This window comes from Aquarana catesbeiana, linkage group LG09, assembly GCF_042186555.1.
Source record: "Aquarana catesbeiana isolate 2022-GZ linkage group LG09, ASM4218655v1, whole genome shotgun sequence".
NCBI lineage: Eukaryota > Metazoa > Chordata > Amphibia > Anura > Ranidae > Aquarana > Aquarana catesbeiana.
In genome coordinates, this window is record NC_133332.1 from 93,479,164 (window position 1) to 93,504,523 (window position 25,360).

A 25,360-nucleotide genomic window follows, 5' to 3' on the forward strand; every position below is an offset into this window, starting at 1 on the left:
TGTAATATTCCTGTTGGGGGGAGTATTGGTGTAATATTCCTGCTGGGGGGAGTATTGGTGTAATATTTCTGCTGGGGGGGGAGTATTGGTGTAATATTCCTGCTGGGGGAGTATCGGTGTATTATTCCTACTGAAGGGAGTATTGGTGTAATATTCCTGCTGAGGGGCATATTGGCGTAATTTTCCTGCTGGGGGGAGTATTGGTGTAATATTCCTGCTGGGGGGGACTTCCGTGTCAGGATAATGGGGTGTGTGTGTAATATTCCTGCTGAGAGGGGACGTCAGTGTCAGGATGGTGGGGTGTTAGTGTAATATTCCTGCTGGGGTGAGTATGTGTTTAATACTCCTGCTGGGGGGAGTATTTGTGTAATATTCCTGCTGGGGGGGTATGGGTGTAATATTCCTGCTGGGGGGAGTATGGATGTAATATTCCTGCTGGGGGGAGTACGGGTGTAATATTTCTGCTGGGGGGAGTATCGGTGTAATGTTCCTGCTGGGGGGAGTGTTGTGTAATATTCCTGCTGGAGGGAGTATCGATGTAATATTTTTTCTGGGGGGAGTATGGGTATGGGTGTAATATTCCTGCTGGGGAGAGTATTGGTATAATATTCCTGCTGGGGTGAGTATTGGTGTAATATTCCTACTGGAGGGAGTATCGGTGTAATATTTCTGCTGGGGGCAATATAGGTGTAATATTCCTTCTGGGGGGAGTATTGGTGTAATATTCCTGCTGGGGGGACGTCTGTGAAGGAAGTTCTTGTCATATGATGGACACGACGAGGACCTAGGCTCTGTTCACACCTAGGTGTTCCGGATTCTCGAATCGCTGCAAAATGCAGGATGTGCTTGCAATCCCCTTACTTTAAATGGAACCCCAATCGCGGCGTAATTTTGCCATGACTGTCAGCCAACAAATCGCAACAAATCCACGGGACTGCTTTTGGGCGCCAGGCATCCTGCGATTTTGTTAGTGAGATTTGTCGGACGACAATGGTGCCAAAAGCATCCCCTAATTGGGGTGTCATTGAAAGTAACAGAATCACAAGCGCGCCCGGCCTTTTGTGGCGATTCTGGAATAGCAGTAATTCTGCCCACGATCCAGAATGCTTAGGCTTGAACGCAGCCTAAGCGTCTTCTATCAGTTGGTGCATTCACCTTCTATAGATTCTGGGGAACATTTTCATTTCTTCCTCAAACATACCACACATTTGCTTCATTCTTTATTCCACCGCTAATATATACTCAGCATTGAACTTGTATAGCGCTTTTCCCTCTGGGGACTCCAAGTACTTGGAGATGGCGTTGGCTGGGAATCAAACCCAGGTCAGCTGCTGGGAAGGCAGCTATGCTCACCACTGCACCACCAACGCAAGCTAGCATGTCTTTGTAGTGTGGGAGGAAACTGGAGTACCCAGAGGAAACCCACACAAGCACAGGGAGTACATGCAAACTCCATGCAGATAGTGTCCTGGTCAGGATTTAAACCAAGGACTCCAGTTCTGCAAGGCTAACCCCTAAGCCTCTGTGCTGCCCATATATGGCCTCTGTTCTCTAAGGCCCGCCCCCGCTGAGCAGGGTACATCAGTTATGTCCACTCAAAGCGCCTCCAGAAGAAATCCAAACTTATCCTAAACTACAAGATATAACACTCCAAAACACACCCAAAGAATAACGCACACCTCCACAATATATACAAACTTATCCTAAGCTACAATATGTAGCACTCCTATAATAAAACATGCCCTAATAACAATAAAGAGGGGTACAGTGGTCCCCAAATTAGTAACATAATGGAGCTAAATATTCTATTCACCCTTAGGCCTCATTCACACGGGGGTATGAATCTGTACCCCATGGGAGGGCCGTGATTACCGGAACAGGGGTGCTCAGGTGTTCCCAGCATCCTGTGTAGGCAGTCCCATTGCTGTCAACTGGGGTGCAGCCGCTGTTTCCAATGTCACATCCATGTGGGTACCGGTACACGGCCCTGAACACACCCAGGGTGCGTCCGCACAACTGCACCCACATGGATCTTTTTTTTTTGTGGTAAACACAGCCCCTACACAGGGTACAGATTCATACGCCCCGTGTGAGTGAGGCCTTAGACTTCACCGTGAATGACCTCACTGGCAGGAAGAGTTCTCATTTCCCCAGCAGAGAAAGCCTAAAAGAAAGCTGGAAAGACTCCTTCGCATTCCATTTGCACATCAACGAGTGAAATTTTTGCCCATTCTTGTTTGCAAAATAGCTCAAGCTCTGTCAGATTGGATGGAGAGCGTCTGTGTACAGTAATTTTCAAGTCTTGCCATATATTCTCAGTTGGATTTAGGTCTGGACTTTGTGCCATTCTAACACATGAATATGCTTTGATCTAAATCATTCCATTGTAGCTCTGGCTGTATGTTTAGGCTGGAAGATGAACCTTCGCCCCAGTCCCAAGTCTTTTGCAGACTCTACGGGTTTTCTTCTAAGATTGCCCTGTATTTGGCTCCATCGAAATATGTAGTTTGTTTTCATTCCTATTGGGATTTGCATCCATTTGCATGGGCATGATGGCTGAGTAATCAGACTTTTTTGACCATATACCATTGTCATTATATTATGCCTAGACATTACCCAACGGAACACTTCAGTAAAGAGACATCGAGTCTTTGAGCTCAGTACCATTATTGATTGCCGCTTTAATATCATTGAGGTATATTTTGGTTTGTCTGACACTGCCCGATGGGAATGCTAGGAAATACACTCTGCATTTGGAAGACTGATTATGCGTTGTATTTAGATTCTTTAGGGGCCATGCTGAGAAACCAGTCAGTATAAACATTGAAAATTGGTGGCTGACTCTTCTGTTTCCCCTCTGGGGTCCAGTACCCAGTAAGTATTACATCATTGCAGCTAGAAGATTGCCCTTTGCATTTTTTATGGATGCCAAACAATTTCTTGCCTTTTATTATCTTTCAGAATAGGACCATTTGGTCAATTGTGTCTGTTTATTGGTTGATTTACTCATAGAAGACATTGTTTTTTAAGCCACTTTTGGATGACACCTGGCACGCCACTCTTATGAGGGCCCTTCTCTATATGTAAGTGGCACTCTTTACACATTGTATCTCTATATACGTATATGGGGATCATACTGGTTAAATATAATGCTGCACTTTTCATCTGATTAGAAATGTGATGTCTCCCTCCTTTTCTTTTGTAGAGGATCTCTATCTATAGTCAATGAAGTGAGGTCCTGAGGAAGCATGAAAGTGAAACGTTGACCTCTTTGACCTAGTAGCATCAGAGATCTATTATGATATCAACTAAGTGGTCACATTGATGAGAGCTCTGTTTTTCTTGTTTTTATAGAATGTACAAACATTTTTTAACTAGTTAATTTTTTGTAATAAAGAAATGTAGTATTATTACGTAGTGATTGTCCTTCTCTGGTATCGGTAAAGTCCGCTCAGTCTGTCCACTTTTCTTCAAACGATCTTTATATGAATGAGGTACATCCATAGCCAATACATTCTTTATATATACAAGTTTGGCTGTTAGTGAACGAATACGAATTTATCTGAAGATAAGAATTATCCGAAATAACGAATATCAATCATAACGAATGATACAAAAAAAAAAACGAGAGAATTTAAAACTAAAAAAACAAAAAAAAAACAAATGTGCACTGTCGAAAAAAATTTTTTTTTTTTTTTCGTTTTAATTTCTCTCGTTTTATTTTTTTTCGTATCATTTGTTATGATCGATATTCATTATTTCGGATGATTTTTAACTTTAGATAAATTTGTATTTGTTGTGTTCACTAACAGCCAATCTTGTATATATAAAGAATGTATTGGCAATGGGGGTACCTGATCCATATAAAGATTGTTTGAAGAAAAGTAGAGGGCGCTGTTGTTACTGGACGCCAACCTAGACATGCTCTTGTAAGCTTCGAACATGGTTTGCAGTGAACACTTCACACACAGGAGGGCGCTGTTGTATCTAAGCACCAACTATAATTAGCATTTGTCTCCATCACACCGGTTTTGCAGTGAGCACTTCACACACTAGAGGGCACTATCTCTCCGCATAAAGTTTTCAATAAGCGGTTCACGCACTAGAAGGCGCCGTGTCCCCATGCAAGCGGTTTCCATCCAATCGCTGTAAAGGGAAAGGATCACGTGACGCGTGAAAGGAAAGGGCGGGAAGTGCAAACGTCACGTCGAGTAAGTAGTGACGTTGCCGGGCCCCGCCCCCCGTTGTCCTCCATTCATTTGATGTGTGTGGAGCGGCAGGAGAAGATGGTGGAGAAGGAACAGGCGGTGATCAGCGAGGAGGAGGCCGCGCAGTATGACCGCCAGATCCGCCTGTGGGGACTGGAGGCGCAGAATAGGTGACTGGACCTGACTAACCGCTTCTTCTACTTTACACCATCACTTTTATTCCCTATGCGGGGGACTACAAATTCCAGCATTCCCTGCGGGGATCAAGGCCTGAGTTCTGCGCTGGAGCATGCTGGGAGTTGTAGTTTCACCAGAGTAGAGCATGCAGAGAATAGTGATCCGCCTAGAGGGGGGCACTAGAGTCCAGGCTGGGTCGTGTCTGCCATGTGAGGGCTGTGCTGCCATTGTTCCTGTGTACAGGGAGCACCACTTGTCATGTGTGCGCCTCTCTGGTTCAGTCTCACTTTGTTATGGAGGGTTATATACTTGATGTCCCGCCTGCCAGCGCACTGTCCACTCAGGTTCTCAGCAGCTGCTAGAATTGCTCTGATTGGTCAGTAGGTGGAGCTTAGCCATGAATCAGATGCAGCTTTGGTCTATTGTTAACCCCTTAGTGACTGAGAGGAACACAAATCCCAATGGCTGGACACAAAGTCTGCAACTTTGACCTGTTAGTAAAATTACAAATCATCACATATAATTTTTTTTTTTTTTTTTCGGGACAAACTGCACTTTCATTTGGTGGTAATGGAGATCTCCTGATTATTATTTTATTTTTTGATCAAAGGAAAACTGGCCCAAAATGGTTGAACCACTTCAATACAGGGCATTTATACCCCCTTCCTACCCAGACCAATTTTCAGCTTTCAGCGCTCTCACACTTTGACAGTTACTCAGTCATATACACAATGAGATTATCGGACGAATGATCGTCTGTTTTTATTGCATGCTAATCTCAGATTGAATCTGATGAGTTTACTAAAGTCACGAAAATTCCCGCACGACAAATAAAATTCGGAAGTGATGTCATGTGTTGTAATGCATTTGTATTGCATTTTCAAACGATAGCTGTACTGATTAAACGGAAATCGTACGAAAATTTTTTTTTGTGCATGTCCAATAGAATAATATCAGATGAACTGTCCTGATCGGCTCTCGAAAGCTCTGTACGAACGAGCCGATTATCTTACAATCGCTTCAAAAGCAGTATTTTCCGTACGATTTTCTGATCATGTGTACGGGGCTTAACAAGCCAGGAAAGTACAAATACCCCCCAAATGACCCCTTTTTGGAAAGTAGACAATCCAAGGTATTTAGTAAGAGGCATGGTGAGTTTTTTTTTTTTTTTTTTTGAAGTTGTAATTTTTTCCCCACAATTCTTGGGAAAATTAAGTTGTGTTTTTTTTTTTTTTTTTTTTACACAAAATTGTCATAACAAGTTCTCTCACACAGCACATACATACTTACATTGACACCCCAAAATATATTCTGCTACTCCTCCTGAGTATAGCGATACCACATGTGTAAGACTTACACAGCCTGGCCACATACAGAGGCCCAACATGCAAGTAGCACCTCCAGGCGTTCTAGGAGCAGAAATTACACATCTCATTTGATGACAACCTATCACATTTTTGAAAGCCCTGGAGCACCAGGACAATGGAAACTCCCACAAAATGACCCCATTTTGTAAAGCTAACACCCCAACTTATAATCTATGAGGCATAATGAGTCTTTTGAACGGTTCATTTTTTTTTCCCAGAAGTTTTTGGAAAATGTGGGGGAAAAAAAAGAAAATGCTTTTTTTTTTCACACAAAGTTGTCCATTTATAAGATATTTCTAACACATAGCATGTTTATAGCAAAACTTACACCCCAAAATACATTCTGCTACTCCTCCTGAGTATGTGTGTGACTTTTGTGACATGTGTGAGACTTTTACATAGCCTGGCCACATACAGAGGCCCAACATTGAAGAAGCGCATCCCAGGCGTTCTAGGAGCATAAATTACACACACACAAATTCCTGCCAACCTATCACATTGTTGAAGGCCCTTCATATTATACCAATTACAAGCCAAAATACATTCTTCTGAGTAAAGAAAAGATTACCTGCAGTTTTAGTAGTGCAGTGGTCCACAGAGGAGAGCATCGGTCCAGGTAGCTGGCAGGGATGTGGTCAGCAGCAGCGAAAGGATCATCCATGCAGCAGGCAGGAATACTGTCCATAGTACAGGCAGCAGGCAGAGATACGGTCAGTGTAGTCAAAGTATTGGTTCAGGCACATGGTCCATGAAAGGTTCTGGGTCAGTGCAGATAGTTATTGTCAGCACAGCCAAAGTATTGGTCCAGGCAGCAGACAGGAGCATCAAGTTTAGGGCCTCGGTCAGGGAAGAATTGGGACAGGGTAGAGGCTTCTCCCACCCAAATCGCTTTGAAGCCTCCAGACAACCAGACCCTGTTCTGGGAATTTCAAAACAAAGAGAAAACCAAAAACTTTTTTTCTCAACTCAGAACACTATTCTGGAGCCCCTCACATATGTGAGACCCCTGTGTAGCAGGGTGAAAGATCAGTCCAAGGGGCAGGCAAAAACATGGTCAACAGGCCGAGGTCAGTGCAGGTAAAAGGCAGAAACAGACAGGAGGCAGAGGCATAGCTGATAGTCCAGGGTCAGTTCATGTGAAAGACAGAAACATGGCGGATAAACCAGCAGGCAGAGGCATAGTCGATAAACAGGCCAGGGTCAGTTGAGTTGAGGCACCAGGGAAATAAACAGCACAGAAATTGAAACCGGGGAAATGGCAATCTTAGAAATGTGGGCTAATAGTTTACGACAGTGTGATAGCGCTTGAAGCATTCTCCGATGCATAGGCCAGGTTGGGAGGGACATTGGGGACAATGGAAACTGGTGTCTTTCCTAAGGCCCCTTTCACACTGGGGCGGTGGGGGCGTCGGCGGTACAACAGCGCTATTTTTAGCGCTGCTGTACCGTCGTTCTTGCAGCTGTATTCGGCCGCTAGCGGTGCGGTTTTAACCCCCGCTGGGGCCGAAAAAGGGTTAAAATCCCTCGTACAGCGCGGCTATTGCCGCGGTATAGCCGCGCTGTCCCATTGATTTCAATGGGCAGGAGCGGTTTAGGAGCGGTGAATACACCGCTCCAAAGAAGCGGTTTGCAGGACTTTTTTCACCGTCCTGCCAGCGCACCGCTTCAGTGTGAAAGCCCGAGGGCTTTCACACTGAACAAACAGCGGAGGCTGTTTAGGGGCGGTTTGCAGGCGGTATTTTTAGCGCAATACCGCCTGCAAACCGCCTCAGTGTGAAAGGGGCCTAACTCCTCTTTTGTTGCACACCCAACATCTTTTTTGGCGTCTTCCGTTTGCTGATTGTGGAATATTTTCAGGAAAATGGCGCTCATGCAGTCTGCTGACACAATCGGAGCGAATGCTTTCTGGGGGGGGATCCTTGCTGATAGATCAGGGCAGTGACAATATTTTTGATAAAGGGGTTGGGCATTTCCGTTGATTTTTGATAAGTGACGTATGCATTATAAATGGCCAAATGAAAGAAGTATATTACAACTTTTTTGTACCAGAAGAAGGACTTTCGTGTTGAAAGATAGGGCTGCAGCATTTGATCGTTTAAATCCACCCCCCACCCCATGAACTTATTGTATTCCTGGATACAGCAAGGCTTTGAACGGGACTGTGTCTTCTGTGAAGTTCCACCGAGGTGTCATCGTTGACGGTGGACATGATGTAAACATCTTTCTTATCCCTCCACTTCACGGCCAACACTTCCTCGTTCCTCAGGCTTGCTGATTCCCCCCTTTGTAGCCTTGTGGTGACTAGACTCTGTGGGGAAGCCTTTCCTGTTTTTTCTTGCTGTACCGCAGGCTAAAGTTTTCTTCAGGTATAGGTGGTGAAAAAGGGGCAAACTGGTGTAGTAATTGTCCATGTAAATGTGATACCCCTTTTGGAGGAGTGGGAATGCCAACTCCCAATTTTCAACGCTTATTCCCATGTACATTGGACACTCAGGGGGCTGGAGCTGGGAGTCTTTGCCTTCGTACACACGAAAGGCATTCACATATCGGGAGGAGCTTTCACAGAGTTTGTTGCGCTTCAATACGTACCTCGCCCTATTACTGGGGATATACTGCTTGATTCCCAGCTGGCCTGTGAAATGGACCAGGGATTCGTCAACAGATGTTCTGGTCAGGGATGTAAAGTTCAGCAAACCTCTTATTAAAAAAATCAATTAGGGGGCGATTTTTATACAATTTATCAAAGTCCGAATGATTTTGTGGGGGGGCACTGCGAGTTATCACTGAAATGCAGGAACCAAATGATCATGTCATAATGGGACGTGGACATCACAGCTGAAAAAATTGGCATGTGGTGGATGCAATATGCATGCAGTTTATTTTTGTAAACCCCGTGTTTAGCGTAAGGCCTCAAAACAATCTAAGCTCCTCCACTGTTAGGGGTCTCCATTCAAAAGGGCGGTCATAGCATGAGTTGAGGTTGTTTTCTATGTACTGACGGGCAAAAAGATTTGGTTGGCAAACAATGCTTTTGAAGTAACTCATCAGGGAAAAATAAATTTAAAAAATCGATTTCAGAGAAACCTTTGGTGTTGGCCTGCACACCTGGCTGTGCTGTGAAAGGGGGGGATTGTGGCTGACCCTGTGCTAAAAGGCAGCCACAATGGGTTTACCAAGGCATCCGGAAGATGGGCCCTACTTCTTTGGCACGGAATTCCTGCGCTTGTACTGGACCCCTCCTCCTGGGGTCTAGCGCCGTTGGCATTTGCTAATTGGCCAGTGGGGTGTCTGGCGCTGCTGGTAGCCGCTTGGTGTTCAGACCGTCGTCTTTTTGGACGGACTACTTCCTCTTCCGATTCGGATGTACTCCCTTCGGGGGGCTCGTGTTGCGAACCAGAATCTGAACTAGAATCGGGTGACGGGTACTCGGGTATTCTTGATGGGGGTGATGGGTACTCTTTATTCAAGGGGGGCAATCTGGGCACAATAATAATGAACAGTAACACTGTAACTCGCTGTTTCAAGTTCTCCTTCTCACACTGGATCGGTGTGTGAGGAGCAGAACCCAGCAACAGCCGTTAGTTGGGTCTGTTTACACTTGTGATCGGCTGTGATTGGACACAGCCGGTCACGTGATAAAGAGCCAATTTTTTGGCTCTTTACCCTGATCGGGGATGGGAGGGACACTCCTCGTCCCCGATCACCAGGCTGGGGGCCCGCAGTAGCAGTGAGAAGCGCACGCTGTCGTATGACGTCCACCGTGAGGGAGGGTCCCTGCCGCCGTCATATTACTATGATGCGGTATGGAACTGGTTAAAAAAATCTAAAACGCACCGACACTGAGCCCAAATTCACACTGAAAACGGCTTTTTCACCTGAACTCACACAATTTCAAACCCGCATTTTAGTGCGACTTTGCGGGCGACTTGAACGACATCTGTGCGGGTTCATGCACAGATGTCTATTGAAATCGTCGCCAAAAGCAGTGCAGGAAATACTATTGGAAATCGGTGCGGTGCTGCAAAGTCAGCATCGCACAGACTGGGACGCTCCTATTGTCAGCAATAGGCTCCAATTTGACATGCGATTTGATCTGTCAAATCGCGCCGATGTGAACGGGCTGATTTAAAAAAAAAAACCCACCAAAAACTTACTGACCCCCAAACGTTAACATTGACCTTTGACTCCAACAGGAACCCTGGTACTGACCTACCTCTAACCTTGATCTAGCTATTTTTTTTCTTCATTTAATTTTTTTTTTTTTTCACACTAGTTTGTTTACAATGCATCTTCCTCACCATTCAAAAGAGGAAGTAAACGAATGGGCGGGCTGCATAGTGACTGATCACCGTGATAGCCAATCGGAGGCTATCACAGTGATCAAATGAACCAGAAGTCCCAGTCTTGCTGCCAGTCCCAGTCTTGATCATTAGTACGAGACCTGGGGCTCTCAGTGTGGTGCACTCCCAACACAAAGGTGTGTGTGTGTATATATCTATATATATATGTATATATCAATCAGGGAAAAAAAGCCCAGTGAGGAGATATATATATATATATATATATATATATATATATATATATATATATATATATATATATATATATATATATATATATATATATATATATATATATATATATATATATATATATATATATATATATATATATATATATATATATATATATATATATATATATATATATATATATTATGTATGTGTACCCTGTGACTGCATGTCACAGGTACAGCAGTCCACTCATTTGAATGTGCTTATGTATCTGTGAGAAACACGAGGGGGGGGGGATTCCCCTGAGTCTTTTGTAAAACGTGCCACATAGTGCAGTAGTACCTTGTAGCTTTATGCGACTAAAAAAGTGTTGCATTCGCTGATGCACGGGGTGCTATTAAGAATGGATGACACCCCCACATGGCTGCAAAAGAGCAGCGTGTTTTGCCTGCTGGTCGGGAATGTCTGTGATTATGGATGCCTTCCTGAGCTGCACATTTGTGATCCCAGACTTATGGTTCATTCACACTGCACAGCCCAACACCAGACTACAAAGGGAGGTCACTTCACACCATCTCGTGACACAATCCACACCACACTGACGAAAGTACAGCAATATAACTGAATACAATTTAAAGGTATTAAAAACAAAGTAAGCAGTGTGGGATCAGCATATTGGTTGTTCCATGTCCAAGGCAGCTGCTGGTATGAATGAGCTTTTAAAGTAAATCTAAACACAACAACTAAAATCTACTATACGATTTAGTGCCCGCTCTTAAAGTGGTTGTGAAGTCTAAACATTTTTACCAAAAGAGAAGTATGGGAATTCTTTTTTTTTTTTTTTTTTTTTTTTTTTTCTATTTTTTTGGGGATTATACTTGCCTAGGTGAATGCAGCATCTGTCACCCGCCAGCTCTAAAACTGAGAACCGAGCGATCAAACATTGCTTGGTTCTTGCCGCTCCCTGAGCAGAGAGCTGGTGACTGTCAGTCACTTGGCTGTGGGGGGGGCAGGAGTGGTCGGCTCTTAGCGACTCACTGAGACACAGATGGGTGCCAGTCCAAGCATGGGCGCGGATCCCTACATATGGTTGCTATCCTTCCCAAGCCTGAACCGGCTTTGTGTCATCAGCGGGCTAAACAGAACAAACTGTGATCCACAAGGAAGAAGTACAGCCAAACAAGCTTTGGCTGTACCTTCTCCTTTTAATGCATTCCCTGCATTAAAGAGGAGCTGCAGTCTGCTCTCATAATTTGTAATAAAAACATCTTTGCCATTTTAAAGCTTCCCTCCAACCACTTTTATTTATATATAAATATATATACTGTGATTCTGTACTTGCCAAATGTGCTGCAGAAATTGTCCTCCACTAAGTCTGGCTGAAGCTGCTGCCTGTTCACTTCCTAGATTTAGACACGCACCTCCAACTCTGCAGCTCTCATTGGCCCTTTTATGACTCCTCCCCTCTCCTTTCCTGGCAAAGTCTCACGAGAATGAGAGCTGTGCATGATGTCATAAGCCTAGGCTTTTTTTCAGACAAGAAACAGGAAGTGGACTGTATAAGGTATTTACTGGCCAAAAAAAAAGGTTATACTATCCAAAGTTAAAACAACAAGGGCAGAAGATTTAATAGTTGGAAAGTTGAAAAATTGACCGCAAGTCCGCTTTAAGGTAAAAAATAATGTTCCAGTACCTGTATGTGAGATTAGCAGAAGCAGTCGGGCATTTCTCTGCCCCCAATTCATTAAAGCGGAGTTCCACACAAAAATGGAACTTCCGCTTTTCGGAACCCTCCCCCCTCCGGTGTCACATTTGGCACCTTTCAGGGGGGAGGGGGGTGCAGATACCTGTCTAAGACAGGTATTTGCACCCACTTCCGGCATAGACTCCCATGGGAGTCTATGCCTTTTCCCGTCCCGACCGCGCTGTCTGCTGGGAACACACAGCTCCCAGGAGAGAGCGGAACCACTAGGGACGCGCAGCGCGACTCGCGCATGCGCAGTAGGGAACCGGGAAGTGAAGCCGCAACGCTTCACTTCCTGATTCCCTCACCTAGGATGGCGGCGGCAGCTGGCGAGAACCGAGCGGGTTCTCAGCGTCCCCTGCCGACATCGCTGGACCCTGGGACAGGTGAGTGGGCATGTATTAAAAGTCAGCAGCTGCAGTATTTGTAGCTGCTGGCTTTTAATATTTTTTTTTTTTTTTTTTTGGCGGTGTGGGTGGACCCCCGCTTTAATAACCATTGGAAAAAAAATAAAGTATAAGGGGTTGGGAATGGCTGGAGTTGTCTTTTACCCTCTTGTCTACCAAGGTACATTTATAAATGTCATGGTAGACAAGTGGTTAAATCAAGCTTTGTACCAGTAATGGCTGGTAAAGGGTTTCCAACGAAAGTGATCCAGACCTCTTTAGTGCCACTCTAGTCTGATAAAGGTACCTGTCACCTGCCCAATGCTCTCAAATACGGGGTTTGTTGGCAAGTTGTTGTAAGTGCAATAAAGTGAAAAAAAATAAAAAATAAAGTGTAAAAAGTGTTTTTTAAAAGCACAAACCCGTGTATGTAAACATTGTATTGCCGCAAACATCGCAGTGCTCCATAGTTTAGTTAAAGTGGAGCTCCACCCAAAAGGGGTAACGCCACTTGTCTGTCTCCTCCCTCCCCTCCAGTGCCACATTTCGGGCAGACTGTGGGGGAGGAGGGGGAAGAGAGTACCTGGTTTTGACAGGTACCTGCTCCCACTTCCTGTTGCGTTTTCAGCGGCGAAAGTTTGGCCCTCGCTGCAGCCGGCCGATTTAGAAAGCGCAGTGCGATTCATGCATGCTCAGTAGGAAACCGGCTGTCGCTGCTGGTTTCCCTTACCCAGGATGGTGGCGCCAGCCCCCGAGATCCGATTCAAGAATTGGCTTGGGTGAGGACACCGTGGGATCCCTGGACAGGTCCTAATAGTAAAAGTCAGCAGCTACAGTATTTGTCTTTACGTATTTTGTTTGGGGGGGGGGGGGGGGATGGTGCTGGAGCTCCTCCTTAACTACAAACTGATAACCTGAAAATGCTTCTAAAGCGTTGCCTATGGAGAGTTTTGGGTACCATAGTTTTTTGCATTTTCAGGGGCGTAAGCACTTTTAAGGTGCATATAGTATTGTTTGAATGATTATTAGTTTTAGTGTACTTTTTCCTGGAAATGTGTGTTCAACAGCTACCCAAGTATTGTGTGACATACAAAATTGCAACTACCACCATTTTATTCTCCAGTGTCTGCTTTCAGAAAATATATTCTTTTGTGATACTTCATAGTAATTTCTGGCAAAAATGCAGATTTTAACACGTGCAAAAAAATTTAAAAAATTGATCCGGTAACTAACTATTTTTTAAAATTTTGTTTCTTTCTCTCCTTTTTAGGCTTCGTAAATCCAAAGTCCTTCTGGTTGGCATGAGCGGTTTGGGTGCTGAAGTGGCAAAGAATCTGATTTTGGCAGGAGTTCAGGAACTGACTTTACTGGACCATCAGCTGGTGGGTGATGCCATAAGTGTGAAGTGAGGAGTTAGAATGACTATAAGAATTTTACGACCTTCCATGTCCCCTTGGAGAGTTTACTGATCACTTCTTGTTTCAGAAAGAAAGTGAGAGTACTGTAGACCTTACAAAAGTAAAGCAGTATTAAACCCCAAAGCAAACCTTTATTATATTGCAGCTTAACAATTCTTAGATCTGATGGTTGCATGAATTTTCTTTTTTAAGGTTTCTTTGACTGACAGACATCCTGGCTTTGGAGAAGCCTGTTTGTATTACATATATTGGAGCACCTTAATATATATGCATTAGGTTCAGGCTAGTAGTGTATATATCCAGAAGCGGGTATATGCATTTTCCCTAAACGTCTTTCAGGACAGCACCTGAGAGAGTGGCTCCTCCCACTTGCCAACAGGAAACACATCTTCCACTGAACTTTAAAAGGAGGCTCCTTCCCACATGTTGCCAGTTTTTGTGTTTCCTCCAGCAGGGAACACTTAGTCCTGAGAGTCCAAGCTTCCTGCTACACTGTTTTTTGTTTTACCTCAGAGAGCTTGTTCCTCCCATTCCACAGAGCGCTGCTGGATGGGCTCCTTCTCCCTCTTTAAAGTGCTCGGGGATAGCCGGTATTGCTGCGGGCGCCACTCCTGGGAGGCGGTGAGGTGGACATCTTTTTTTTTTTTTTTTTTTTTTTTTGCCCGTTTTGGTCCGGCACATCAGTGCTATTGGAGTCCGGATTCGGCGTCCTAGCCACACACACAGCGCACCACGATGGACTCGATGGCGGTGAGTGGGACAGGCACCAGCAAGGCCCAGGTAAGGGGAAGATGTGATGCTGCCCTATTTTTCCTATTTCCTCTCTCTGGTGGCAGGGGCCTGTCTGGGCAGATGAGGTGGCTGTTTCTCACTGTGAACCTTATTTTGAAAGGGCAGGTTGTCTCACTGGGATGGTGTGTGGTTTTTTTTGTTTGTTTTTTTTTTTTTTTTGTGTCCCGGCAGGCCAAAAGCTCTGATCCGGTGGCTAAAAGGAAGTGTCCTTTATGCAAAGCTACCTAAAGGCTGGAAGAAGACCTTATGTCAAATATGTGTTGACTTTCTAGTTAAAGAGGAAGCTTCTTGCGCATGCAGCAATTTGATGGCACCAGTTAAAAAAGAACTAGATGCCACCATTTAATAGTTTCGCTCTCCACTAGTAAATCCATCCCTAAGTCAGCCAGCTACCTCACAATCCTCTCAGGGCTCACTATTAGTTCCGGCGGTGAAGGCTGCAGCAGGTTCTCTTACCCAAGAGGGACATTCCCCCTCTCATTCTAAGGAAGAATCGGAGGAGGAGAAAGGAATGGAGAATACACCTTCTAAAGACAGCTTGTATTTAGAACAGGTAGATGGCCTGTTAAAAGCAATCTGTACTATTCTGGGCCTAAATGAGGAGAGAAAAGAATTGTCTCTGCATGACAGGGTGTATGCGGGTCTCAGTGAGCCTAAAAATCGTACTTTTCCTGTGCATTCAGTAATTTCTGAGGCTATTAAGAAGGAATGGGCAGAACCAGAAAGAAGGCCTTTTTTCCCTAAGGCCCTTAAAAGGCGTTTTCCATTTGACGAAGACCCAGCGGCACTTTGGAATAAAGTCCGAAAACTCGATGCAGCCTTTTCCCAGGTTTCAAGATCAACTGACCTGGCATTCGAGAATATGGGGGTGTTAAGAGATCCCATGGATAAAAGGATGGATCAACAACTTAAGAGCTTGGCAATCCATCATGGGCAATCTCAAACCAGCCATGGCGACTACTTGTGTCTCCAGGAATATGGACTATTGTGTGAATCGGCTCAAAGCCCATATTATAGCAGACTCACCAAAGCAAGACATTCTGGATTCTTTCTTGACTTTGTCAGCTGCTGTAGCCTTTATTTCTCAAGTCATCTTCCAGAACGGCACCCTGAGAGTTAACTGGTCCCACCTGCCAGGAAACACAATCGAACAAAGAGGTTAAAACCCCCGCCCCTCCCTGTGCTCCTCAGTTTTTGTTTGTGTCTCCCCATAGCGAAACCGTGTGGTGGGGTTTTTTTTTTTTTTTTTTTTTTTTTTTTTTTTTTTTTTTTTTGTAAAGGACCAGAAGCTTGGGGCTGGTGGTCTCCTCCTGGGAGCCTGACCACATGCTTGGGAAGCCTTCCCCATCTGATTTCCTTAGGGGGGACAGCATTTGGAATAGCCGCCCCCCTAAGGACTGAAGTACCCTAGGTACAGTGGTGTACCCAGAACTTCAGGGGCCATTATCCTGTCTCCCCTCCTTACCTGTTTGGACGTCCATTCAAGAAGGAGTCCTGGTCATCCTTTTTTGTGCAGGCATACTCATGTCCCCCCCCCCCGAAGCTTCTTGTGGCTCGCGTGGGCTGTTACCAGAAGAGATGGCGCCGTTCGGTAAGCAGAGAGTGCCCTGCGCCATCTCTTCGGCGCCTGGTGGAGGAATGAGATCGTTCCCTCCCCAGCGCTGGAAGTGACCTCGTGGCATCCCGTGTCATTTCCGGTTCTGGTCTCCGGAAAATGGCGACGGTGACGGCAGAGCCAGGAGGAGCAGGCGCCCACTCTCTCCTTCACAACGCAGCCAAGGTGGGAATACTTACACTGGTAGCAGATGGAGCGTGAGGAGAGGCCCACAGGGTCCACGGCTATGGAATAGACCACAGGGGGTGAGTCGGACCAGCCGCCAGAGGTTTTGATGGAGGAGGGTACCCCGGCTCTTACCTCTGTGTGACGCAGTGCTTCTTTAACTTTGTGCCTGTGTATCCTTTGCTTTCAGGGGAGGATGTCACTGCCCAGGGGGTTGCCAGCCATCCTATTAAGACCTCTACCCACTCTAAAAGATGCGGGTATTGTAACGAAAAGTTACCCCTGGACTATTGAAAACCCTTTTTGCTTTAAATGTATTCAGAAGTTAACAGGAAAGAAAACATCTAGAGAACCGGAACCCCATACTAGGGCTCCTCCTAATCCAGAAGCATTAAGAGGTGGCTAGAACCTCCGAGATCTCTCTTCTCTCAGGGTTCGGAAGAGGAATCTGAGGACCCTGATCAAGGATTGTCTGAGGGTCTAGTAGACAACCAGGAGGAGGGAGAGGACCCCAGGGCCAGCAAACATCTTTTCGGCCGATGACATGGAGGGCCTTCTTAGGGCAATATATGCATCTGAGGAGATACAGGAACCCGCAGCTCAGGTGTCTGCTCAAGACAGAATGTATAGAGGGTTAATTAAGCCCCAGTCCAGAGTCCTTCCAGTTCACCAAGCCCTTAAAGATATCATCCAAAGGGAATGAAAGGAAGCTCTCCAAGTACAAGACTTGGAAACGTAGGTGCCCCTTTAAAGCGGAAGATGAGGAAAGGTTCTTTCTAACACCTAGGTTAGACGCTTCCTTGGCGCAGGTATCCAAGTAGTCCGATCTTTCCTTCGAAGATGCAGGCAACGTCATAGATCAGATGGATCAGCGAGCTGAGACCATTTTGCGCAGAGCTTGGGAAACCAATGCTGTGGCTATGAACCCTGCATTGGCTTCGGCCTGTGTAGCGAGAAACGTGGCTATGTGGATCTCCAAATTAATGGATCACGTATCCTGGACCTCCAAGTCTAAGGAGATCCTGGACTCTTTAGAAGTGATGGGTAGTGCGGTTGCCTACCTAGCAGATGCAGCGGTTGAGTGCGTACAACCATTAAATCTGGTGCTCTACTGAATTCAGCAAGGAGAGCCCTGTGGGTCAAGACCTGGGACGGGGATAATTCATCTAAAACCCATTTGTGTGGTCTTCCCTTCGAGGGTTCCCTCCTTTTCGGTACAGGTTTAGATCAGGCTCTTTCTAGATCTACCGAGAAAGGTAAAAAATTTCCCACTAAGCCTAAGAAGGACAAAAGGAAATCTTTTCGAGGCCCTCAGGCTAAGAACCGATTCTCAGATAGGAAGGGCTCCGTTAACAGACGTTGGGGGTTGGGAGAGATGAGCAGAAAGGAGGTAGTCTCTTTTCCAACCAGAAAATGGCCGACAAAGACTCTAAGTGACATAAGAGTAGGGGGAAGGCTTTCCCACTTTCTCTCTGTGGGAAGGGATTACGCAGAGCCCCCATATCCACCATATTATAAGAGGGCTACAAGCTGGAGTTTCTCTCATCTCCTCCCCCAAAGTTCCTTTTAACCCACTTACCCAGGGATCCCCTCAAAGCAGCAGGTATCTTGCAGAACGTCAGAACTGGCGGAACAGGGCATCATAGTGCTAGTTCCAGTGGGACAATAGGGTCAGGGATTCTACTCACATCTTCGTTGTCCCAAAGCCCTCAGGGAGGTATCGCCTCATTATAAATTTGAGGAGTCTAAATGTTTTCCTGCAGTACAAGAGGTTCCGCATGGAAAGCATTTATACGCTCAGAAAACACCTTCTGAAGGATGTGTTTATGGTAACAATAGGCATCCTTCAAATCTATCGCCACCTCCCGATCTTTCCAGAACATCCGGTTTTCCTCAGGTTCGCAATTGCCTCAGCGCAGGAAATACAGCACTGGCAGTTTGCGGCTCTTCCCTTCGAACTGGCATCCAGTCCAAGGGTGTTTTACAAAGTTTCTGGCAGAGGTGGTTGGGAGTCGAGATCACCTGCTCTCAGACCTAGCCAGAGTAGTGAGTACCTTGGAATCTCTGTGGTGGATCATCAGCAAGGAGAAATCCTCGTTGGTGCCTTCCCAGACGAAGGTCTATCTGGGATTTCTGGTGGATTCCTCAGGACAAGATAGAGGGCCTCATTTCAGCAGTTACATCCCTGTTAGAGGCAGAAAGGGTTTCTTACAGAGGGATCATGAGGGTTCTGGGTTTAATGACATCTTGTATCCCAGCAGTTCCGTGGGCTCAGCTCCATTCGAGAACTCTCCAGCAATTCCTCCTATCTTCCTGGGATGGGGAGAGAGGAACCCTGGACAACAGAGTTCTTATTCCAGCAGTAGTAAGGGAAATCCCTACAGTGGTGGCTTAATCCTCAGAAATTGCAGGGGGGTCGTCTTTTTGGGGTCAGGTTCAGCCCCTCAGGATAACGACGAATGCGAGTTCCTGGGGTTGGGGGGCCCACCTAGAGGAACTGCGAGCCCAGGGTTCCTGGGACTCGGGGTCAGAAGCACCTCCTCCAACTTTCGGGAGCGCTTGGAGGTCGGGGAGGCCTTGAGGGCATTCGCGGGAAGGATCAGGGGCCGAGAGGTCCAGATTCTTTCTGACAATGCTACAGAAGTGGCATTTCTGAATCATCAGGGAGGCACCAAGTCTTGCGCTCTTCTGGCTCTGGAGATCCTTGGCTGGGCAGAGCAACGGATCCTCTATCTCAGCAGTGCATATAAAGGGAACATTCAACATCGAAGTAGACTATCTCGGTCGACAGCCGATTCTCCAGGGAGAATGGGAGTTGAATCCCGAAGTTTTCTCCCTGGTGTGCCGGCACTTCAGCAAACCAGAGATTGACTTCTTCGCTCACAGGAAGAACAGAAGGGTAAAAAGATTCTTCTCTCTTGCGCACACGAAAGAGCTTCGGAGGGCGTGGATGCGTTGACCCAAGTTTTGAACTTCCGCTTGGCCTTTGCCTTTCCCCCTTGGGGTCTAATCCTGAGAGTACTGCAGAAACTGACTCTCTCAGAGGGCAGTCTGATCCTAATTGCCCCATGGTGGCCCAAGAGGGCTTGGGGAGTTGATCCATAGCTCCGCCTCAGCGTCTTCCAGTTCGGTAGGACCTTCTCCTTCAGGGTCCAGTCTGCCACCCAGATCCCGGCTTTTTCAAGTTGACAGCCTGGCTCTTGAAAGGCAGAACCTGCGGGAAAAGGACCTTTCTGACAGAGTAATTGATACTCTCCTGTTAAGTAGGAAGCCAGTTACAAGGCGTATTTATGCAAAGGCCTGGGGTGTTTTCTCACGCTGGTGTCAGGCGAGAGGGACTTCCCAACAAGAGATCCCTGCCATCCTGGATTTTCTCCAGGATGGCGTGGATCAGGGACTGGCAACCAAGACTCTTAGAGTACAGGTTGCAGCTTTTGTCCTGCTTTTTGGACAGGAGAGGTTCTTGTTGGTCAGGGATAGGCTGTCCCCAGTACAGTTGAGTAGATTTCCACCCTGGGACCTTACTTAAGTTTTGGAAGCGCTAACCAAGGCTCCCCTCAAGTTACCCACTTTTAAATTAGCTTTCCTGCTGGCAATTACAACAGCCAGGAGGATAAGTGACATTCAGGCTCTGTCAATAAGAGCCATTTTTTTTTCGTTTGACAGGGTTGTACTTAGACAGGACCCCCTGTACCTCCCAAAGGTAGCCTCAAAGTTCCACAGAACTCAAGAGATTTTACTTCCTTCCTTTGCACCAATCCTCAGAATGAGAAGGAATTTTCTTTTCATTGTCTAGATGTCAGACGCTGTCTGTTGGTTTATTTAGAGAAAGAGTTTAGAAGGTCCAGCCATTTATTGGTTATTTTTTTTGGCCAGAAGAAGGGCCAGCAAGCATCTAGAGCATCCATAGCAAGATGGATTAAGCATACTATTTCCTTAGCCTATGATCACTCTGGTACGGCAGTCCCGAGGGACCTTAAAGTGGGAGTCCAGCGACCAATCTCTTTTTTTTTTTTTTTTTTTTTTTTTTTTTTTAGGTCATTGAGACACTTTGCTAATCCCAAAATAATATTCACAAGTTGGGTGTAATATTTCCGCCTCTGTCTGTTTTCGTACTGAAGAATAACTTTAAAAATGTGGTGCTGGCTGTTTCCATCTTGCTTGTGGGCATGTGAAGCCCACAAGCATTGATTTCCTGGATGCGGTGAATGGTGTTCATTCACAGCTTGTTCACAAGCATGATCATTGTTCCCGCACTGAATCTTGGGAAGCCTGACACTAAGCTCCCAGGAGACAGTGCGGCGCCGGGGAAAGGCAATAAACACGCCTACTCCCATGGGAGGAGAGACAGGAAGTGCCACAATAAAGTACAATATAAAGGCAATTACAGCGATAAAAATTTTTTCGTGCAGCATTTGAACATCTATGCAATTAACTGAAGGGGGTAAGATTACGTTAAAAATTTGAGTGGAACCCCGCTTTAAGGCGCGTTCCACCCGGTCTCTGGCGACCTCTTGGGCAGAAAAGGCTGGATAAAAATTGTGTACTGTGCAAGACAAAAATAAAACTAGTTTCTGATTAAAAAGAAAGGGCTGGAGAATTGGTGGAGCTAATATGTAAAGCAGCTACATGGACAAGCCAGAACACCTTCCTGAGACATTTATAGAGTGGAGTTGCTGTCACCTCAGCATCTGGCGTTTGGTAGGAAGGTCCTACAAGCTGTCCTAAGGTAGGCCTGAGATACTTGTTCTCTCAGGGTGCCGTCCTGGAAGATGGCTTGAGAAAATGACCAGTTACACTTGCCGGTAACAGTGTTTCTGGGAAATCTTCCAGGATGGCATGCCTACTTCTCACCCGCTCTTTTTAGGTATATTCGTAATGTATAGAGTGGTGAGTGTTCACTCTCGTGCACTGGTGTGGGTAAATACTTTTTCACAACTGAGGAGCACAAGGAGGGGCGGGGGTTTTAACCTCTTTGATTGTGTGTTTCCTGACAGGTGGGATCAGTCATCTCTCAGGGTGCCGTCCTGGAAGACTTCCCAGAAACACTGTTACCAGTAAGTGTAACTGGTTATTTTCAGACGCTTCAGCAGGGTCTATTAGAATGACAGCAAGATCTGCGGCCCTAACTAACTCGGCCAGGAGGGCGCTGTGGCTAGACCTGGTCGGGGGATGCGGCATCCAAAAACAAGCTTTGTGGGGTGCCGTTCTTGGGAGATTTACTATTTGGACCTGATTTAGATTCAGTCCTAGATAGGACAGCTGATAAAAAGAAGTCATTCCCCGTAAAAAAGAAAAACCAACCAGTTAAGCTTTTTTTTTCAATCTCAAAGGGCTCAAGAACAAAGTACCAAACCCCAGGAGAAGAGAAGGGAAAGAGCAAAGGAAATGTCCTTTTCCATCCTCCTGCATCAACCAACAAAACGCAATGACTCGTCACTGCCAGTGGGAGGAAGGCTTCAGAATTTTCTCCCTGATTGGGCCAGCATGATAGAAAACCAATATATTCTGAGCATGCTGTCCGATACTTTGTAACAAACCTACCAAGGGATACAACAAAGGCCCTAGCTATGAAGAACCTGTTAAAGGATCTGATGCATCAAAGGGTTGTGACTCGTGTATCTCCAGAGGAATGTTATCAGGGATTCTATTCTCTCATATTCCTAAAAAAAGAAAAAAAAGCCATCCGGAAGTTTCCGTTTGATTCTCTTGAAACTTGAAACCATTGAACAGGTCAGTCCTATACAAGGAGTTTTGTATGAACTCTGTCTTCACGGTCAGGAATCTGCTGACCAAGGAATGCTTTATGGCATCGATAGACTTGAGAGATGCTTACCTACATATTCCTATAGCCTCTCAGTCCTAAAAATTCCTGAGTTTGGCAGTCAATATGGGGAAGGAGGTGCTACATCTGCAATTCAAGGCCCTTCCTTTCGCCCTTACATTTGCTCCGAGTCTTTACAAAGGTTATGGCGGAAGCCCTCGCCCCTCTTCGCCTTCAGGGGATTGCGGTAATCCTGTATCTGGACAACCTCCTCTTCTTTGCCTGTCCAGGAAGAAACTGCAAGAAGATCTGGGCAAGGCCCGCAGTCGTTTGGAATCCCTGGGTTTGGATGATGAACATTCAGAAATCAATCTTCAATCCAACTCAACAAGTACAATTTCTGGGGTTCCAAATTCAGTGGAACAGAATTTTTTTTTTTTTTTTCTTTCTGAACAGAAAAAAAAATCAAGGTCCAGAATGTAGTAACTATGCTACAAACGAATCGGGAGATGTTGGTCAGAAAGGTTATGTCAACCTTGGGAACTTTTATCCTCGACTATGCCAGCCATCCAATGGGCAAGGCTACATTTCAGGCCACTCCAGAGGTTCCTTCTAAAGGTATGGAACCACAGGACAGACTCTAGACACAAGGGTCAAGATCCCCACCAGCGTCGAACACTTTGGTGATGGAGAAATCAGTCAGTGTTGAAAAAAGGCCTACTCTGGTACTTCCAGATCTAAAAAAATGTGACGACAGATGCCAGTATGTGGGGAGGGGGGCCCACATGGATCAAGATTTGGCACAGGGAGCATGGTCCCAAACCGAAGCAGAAAAATCCTCAAATTGGAGGGCGCTAAAAGCAGTCGCCTTAGCGTTGGCTGCCTTCTCTCCAAACCTCCTAGGATTCCATGTCCAGATTCTATCGGACAACGCCACTACCGTAGCCTACCTGAACAAGCAGAGAGGCACATGAAACAAAACTCTTCAGTTACTGTCAGAGGAAATTCTGGAGTGGGCGGAAAACCATTTGCTGTCCTTATCTGCAGTCCATCTCAAAGTCACATTAAACGAAGTGGACCTGTTTGCATCAAGGCAAAACGCAATTCTTTTCCCTTCACAGAGACGACTGTTCTCAGGGGATAGAGGCCTTGGCGCACCCTTGGAATTTTCACCTGGGGTATGCCTTTCCCCCCATTCCAACTGATTCCACTAGTATTGAGAAAAATACAGAAGGAAAGTTGATTCTGATTACTTCATTCTGGCCAAAGAGAGCTTGGTTTCCCACCATTCTGCAAATGGCAGTCAAACCATTTTGGCAGCTTCCTCTCAGACAGGATTTGCTTCTACAAGGCACAGTGCATCACCTGGATGTAGCCAGGTTAAGCCTCACTGCCTGGTATCTGAGGAGCAGATGCTAAGAAACTCTTAATAACCACTTTACTTTCCAGTAGGAAGACAGTAACTAGAGCTATTTATGCCAAGGTGTGTAAGGTCTACATTTCTTGGTGTCGTTCAGAAAAAAGAGCTGTGGAAGACATTGTCGTCTTAGAATTCTTACAAAAGGGTGCAGACAAGGGTTTTGCAGTCAGCACTCTTAAGGTGCATGTGGCCGCATTGGCGGTTTTTCTTGAGAGATCAATTTATTCAGAAACTTTGGTCGCAAGATTTTTTAAGGCACTTACTAGATCCAAATTTGGAAAAAAAAAAAAAACAGTGTAGCGCTAAATGTAACAATACGGCAGCAATGAACTGAAATAATTAATATGTGAAACACATAAACATGTAATGCAAAGTGCAAGTCCAATATTCACATGTGTAAAAAGGGCAAATCAGTGAAAATAAAGTTCAAATAAAAATACACCAAATAAATGAACTTCCAAAGGAGTGTGTCCATCAAATATGTGACTTGTGAGTCCTCAATAGAGTTGGTGATGATGCAACAATGTAAGTCCTGGCTATGAGACTGTTGAAACAAGGTGGTCTTCTGTTAAAAGGATGTAGATGTTTACTTTTGCCAGATAAGGTGGACCCACTTGCTGGCGGCAGTGGGTCAGTCAGGCTTGTGTAGGCAGAACTCCTCGGGGTTAAGAGTTGGCTGGAAAATGGTCACTCCAAATGGGTAGGTCCGCTCATCAGCAGTATAAATTTTAGCCGAAAGTGCAGTATTCGGTTAACTCTCCAGGAAAAAAATGGGACTACCACCCAATGGGGGAGCCCTCTGAAGGCCAGTGGTAGGTGAAGGGATAGGCTCTGTCAAACCAGGAAAAAAATGAAGAGGCTTTTGCCCTCTTCCTTCACCTGCAACCAACCCAAGCCCTGAGGCTTAGATTGTAAAAAATATAAAATTGTAAAATAAAAATATAACCCTAGTAGCCACAGTATGGGTCCAATGAATGGAGGAATTTGGCAGGAAGGACCAGTGTTCTGTCGAAGAGCCGGCGCATGTGCAGGACGGAGTCTCGCTTCCGCTGATTTGCCGATCAGCTGGAGTGATGTGCCCAGGGCGCAAGCGCACATCATAGGAGGCATACCATTTCATGGCCACAATTGAAACCTATAGAAACAGCGGGGGGAGACCTTAGTTCTCACATTGTGCCTCGCTGTTGGGGGTCGGCTTTACAGTGTGCTGATGGTCCGCTTTTGTCTGTGTTGCATGGCGGGTTTGCTGTGTGAAAGGGTGGCTTGCAACACAGACAAAACCAGCTCTTCAACACAGCCACTAGCTGCCCACCAGCAGCAGCAATGCACAATCTGAGAACTACGGTCTCCCCTGCTGTTTTGTGAAGGTTTAAATTGTGCCTGTGAAATGGTATCTCCCATCGAGAGATGCCTCTTGCGATGTGCGCATGCGCCCTGGTTACGTCAGCCGAGCTGATCGGCAAATAAGCTGTTTTGCTGTTCCGTACGGTGCAATGCGCAGTACATCACGGACACTAATCGATGGGGGGCACTTCTTGACAGAACACCGGCAAAGTCAAGCTTTCTTGGTGAATTCCTGTGTCAGCTCCCTTAGTTCCATTACCCCCATTGCACTAGAGGATTACGGCGACTGGAGGGTATTGAAGGATGATTTCACCTAATCCAGGACACGGCGGCACAAAGGACACATCACACTGATGGTAAGTAATGCCCTGGTGCTTTAATATTATTATTATTATTATTATTATTATTATTATTATTATTATTATTATTTTTTATCTAAACTTAAG

General features: G+C 45.7%; 1 protein-coding gene across 1 annotated transcript in view; it reads left to right on the plus strand.

The window, feature by feature from the left end:
- Positions 1-4,212: 4,212 nt before the first annotated feature.
- SAE1 (SUMO1 activating enzyme subunit 1) overlaps positions 4,213-25,360 on the plus strand; it is an 81,986-nt gene continuing 60,838 nt past the window's right edge. Inside the window, exons 1-2 of the mRNA XM_073599007.1 lie at positions 4,213-4,378; positions 13,667-13,778. Coding sequence (XP_073455108.1) covers positions 4,263-4,378; positions 13,667-13,778 — 228 coding nt within the window. The 5' untranslated portion in view covers positions 4,213-4,262. The remainder of the gene's footprint in view (positions 4,379-13,666; positions 13,779-25,360) is intronic.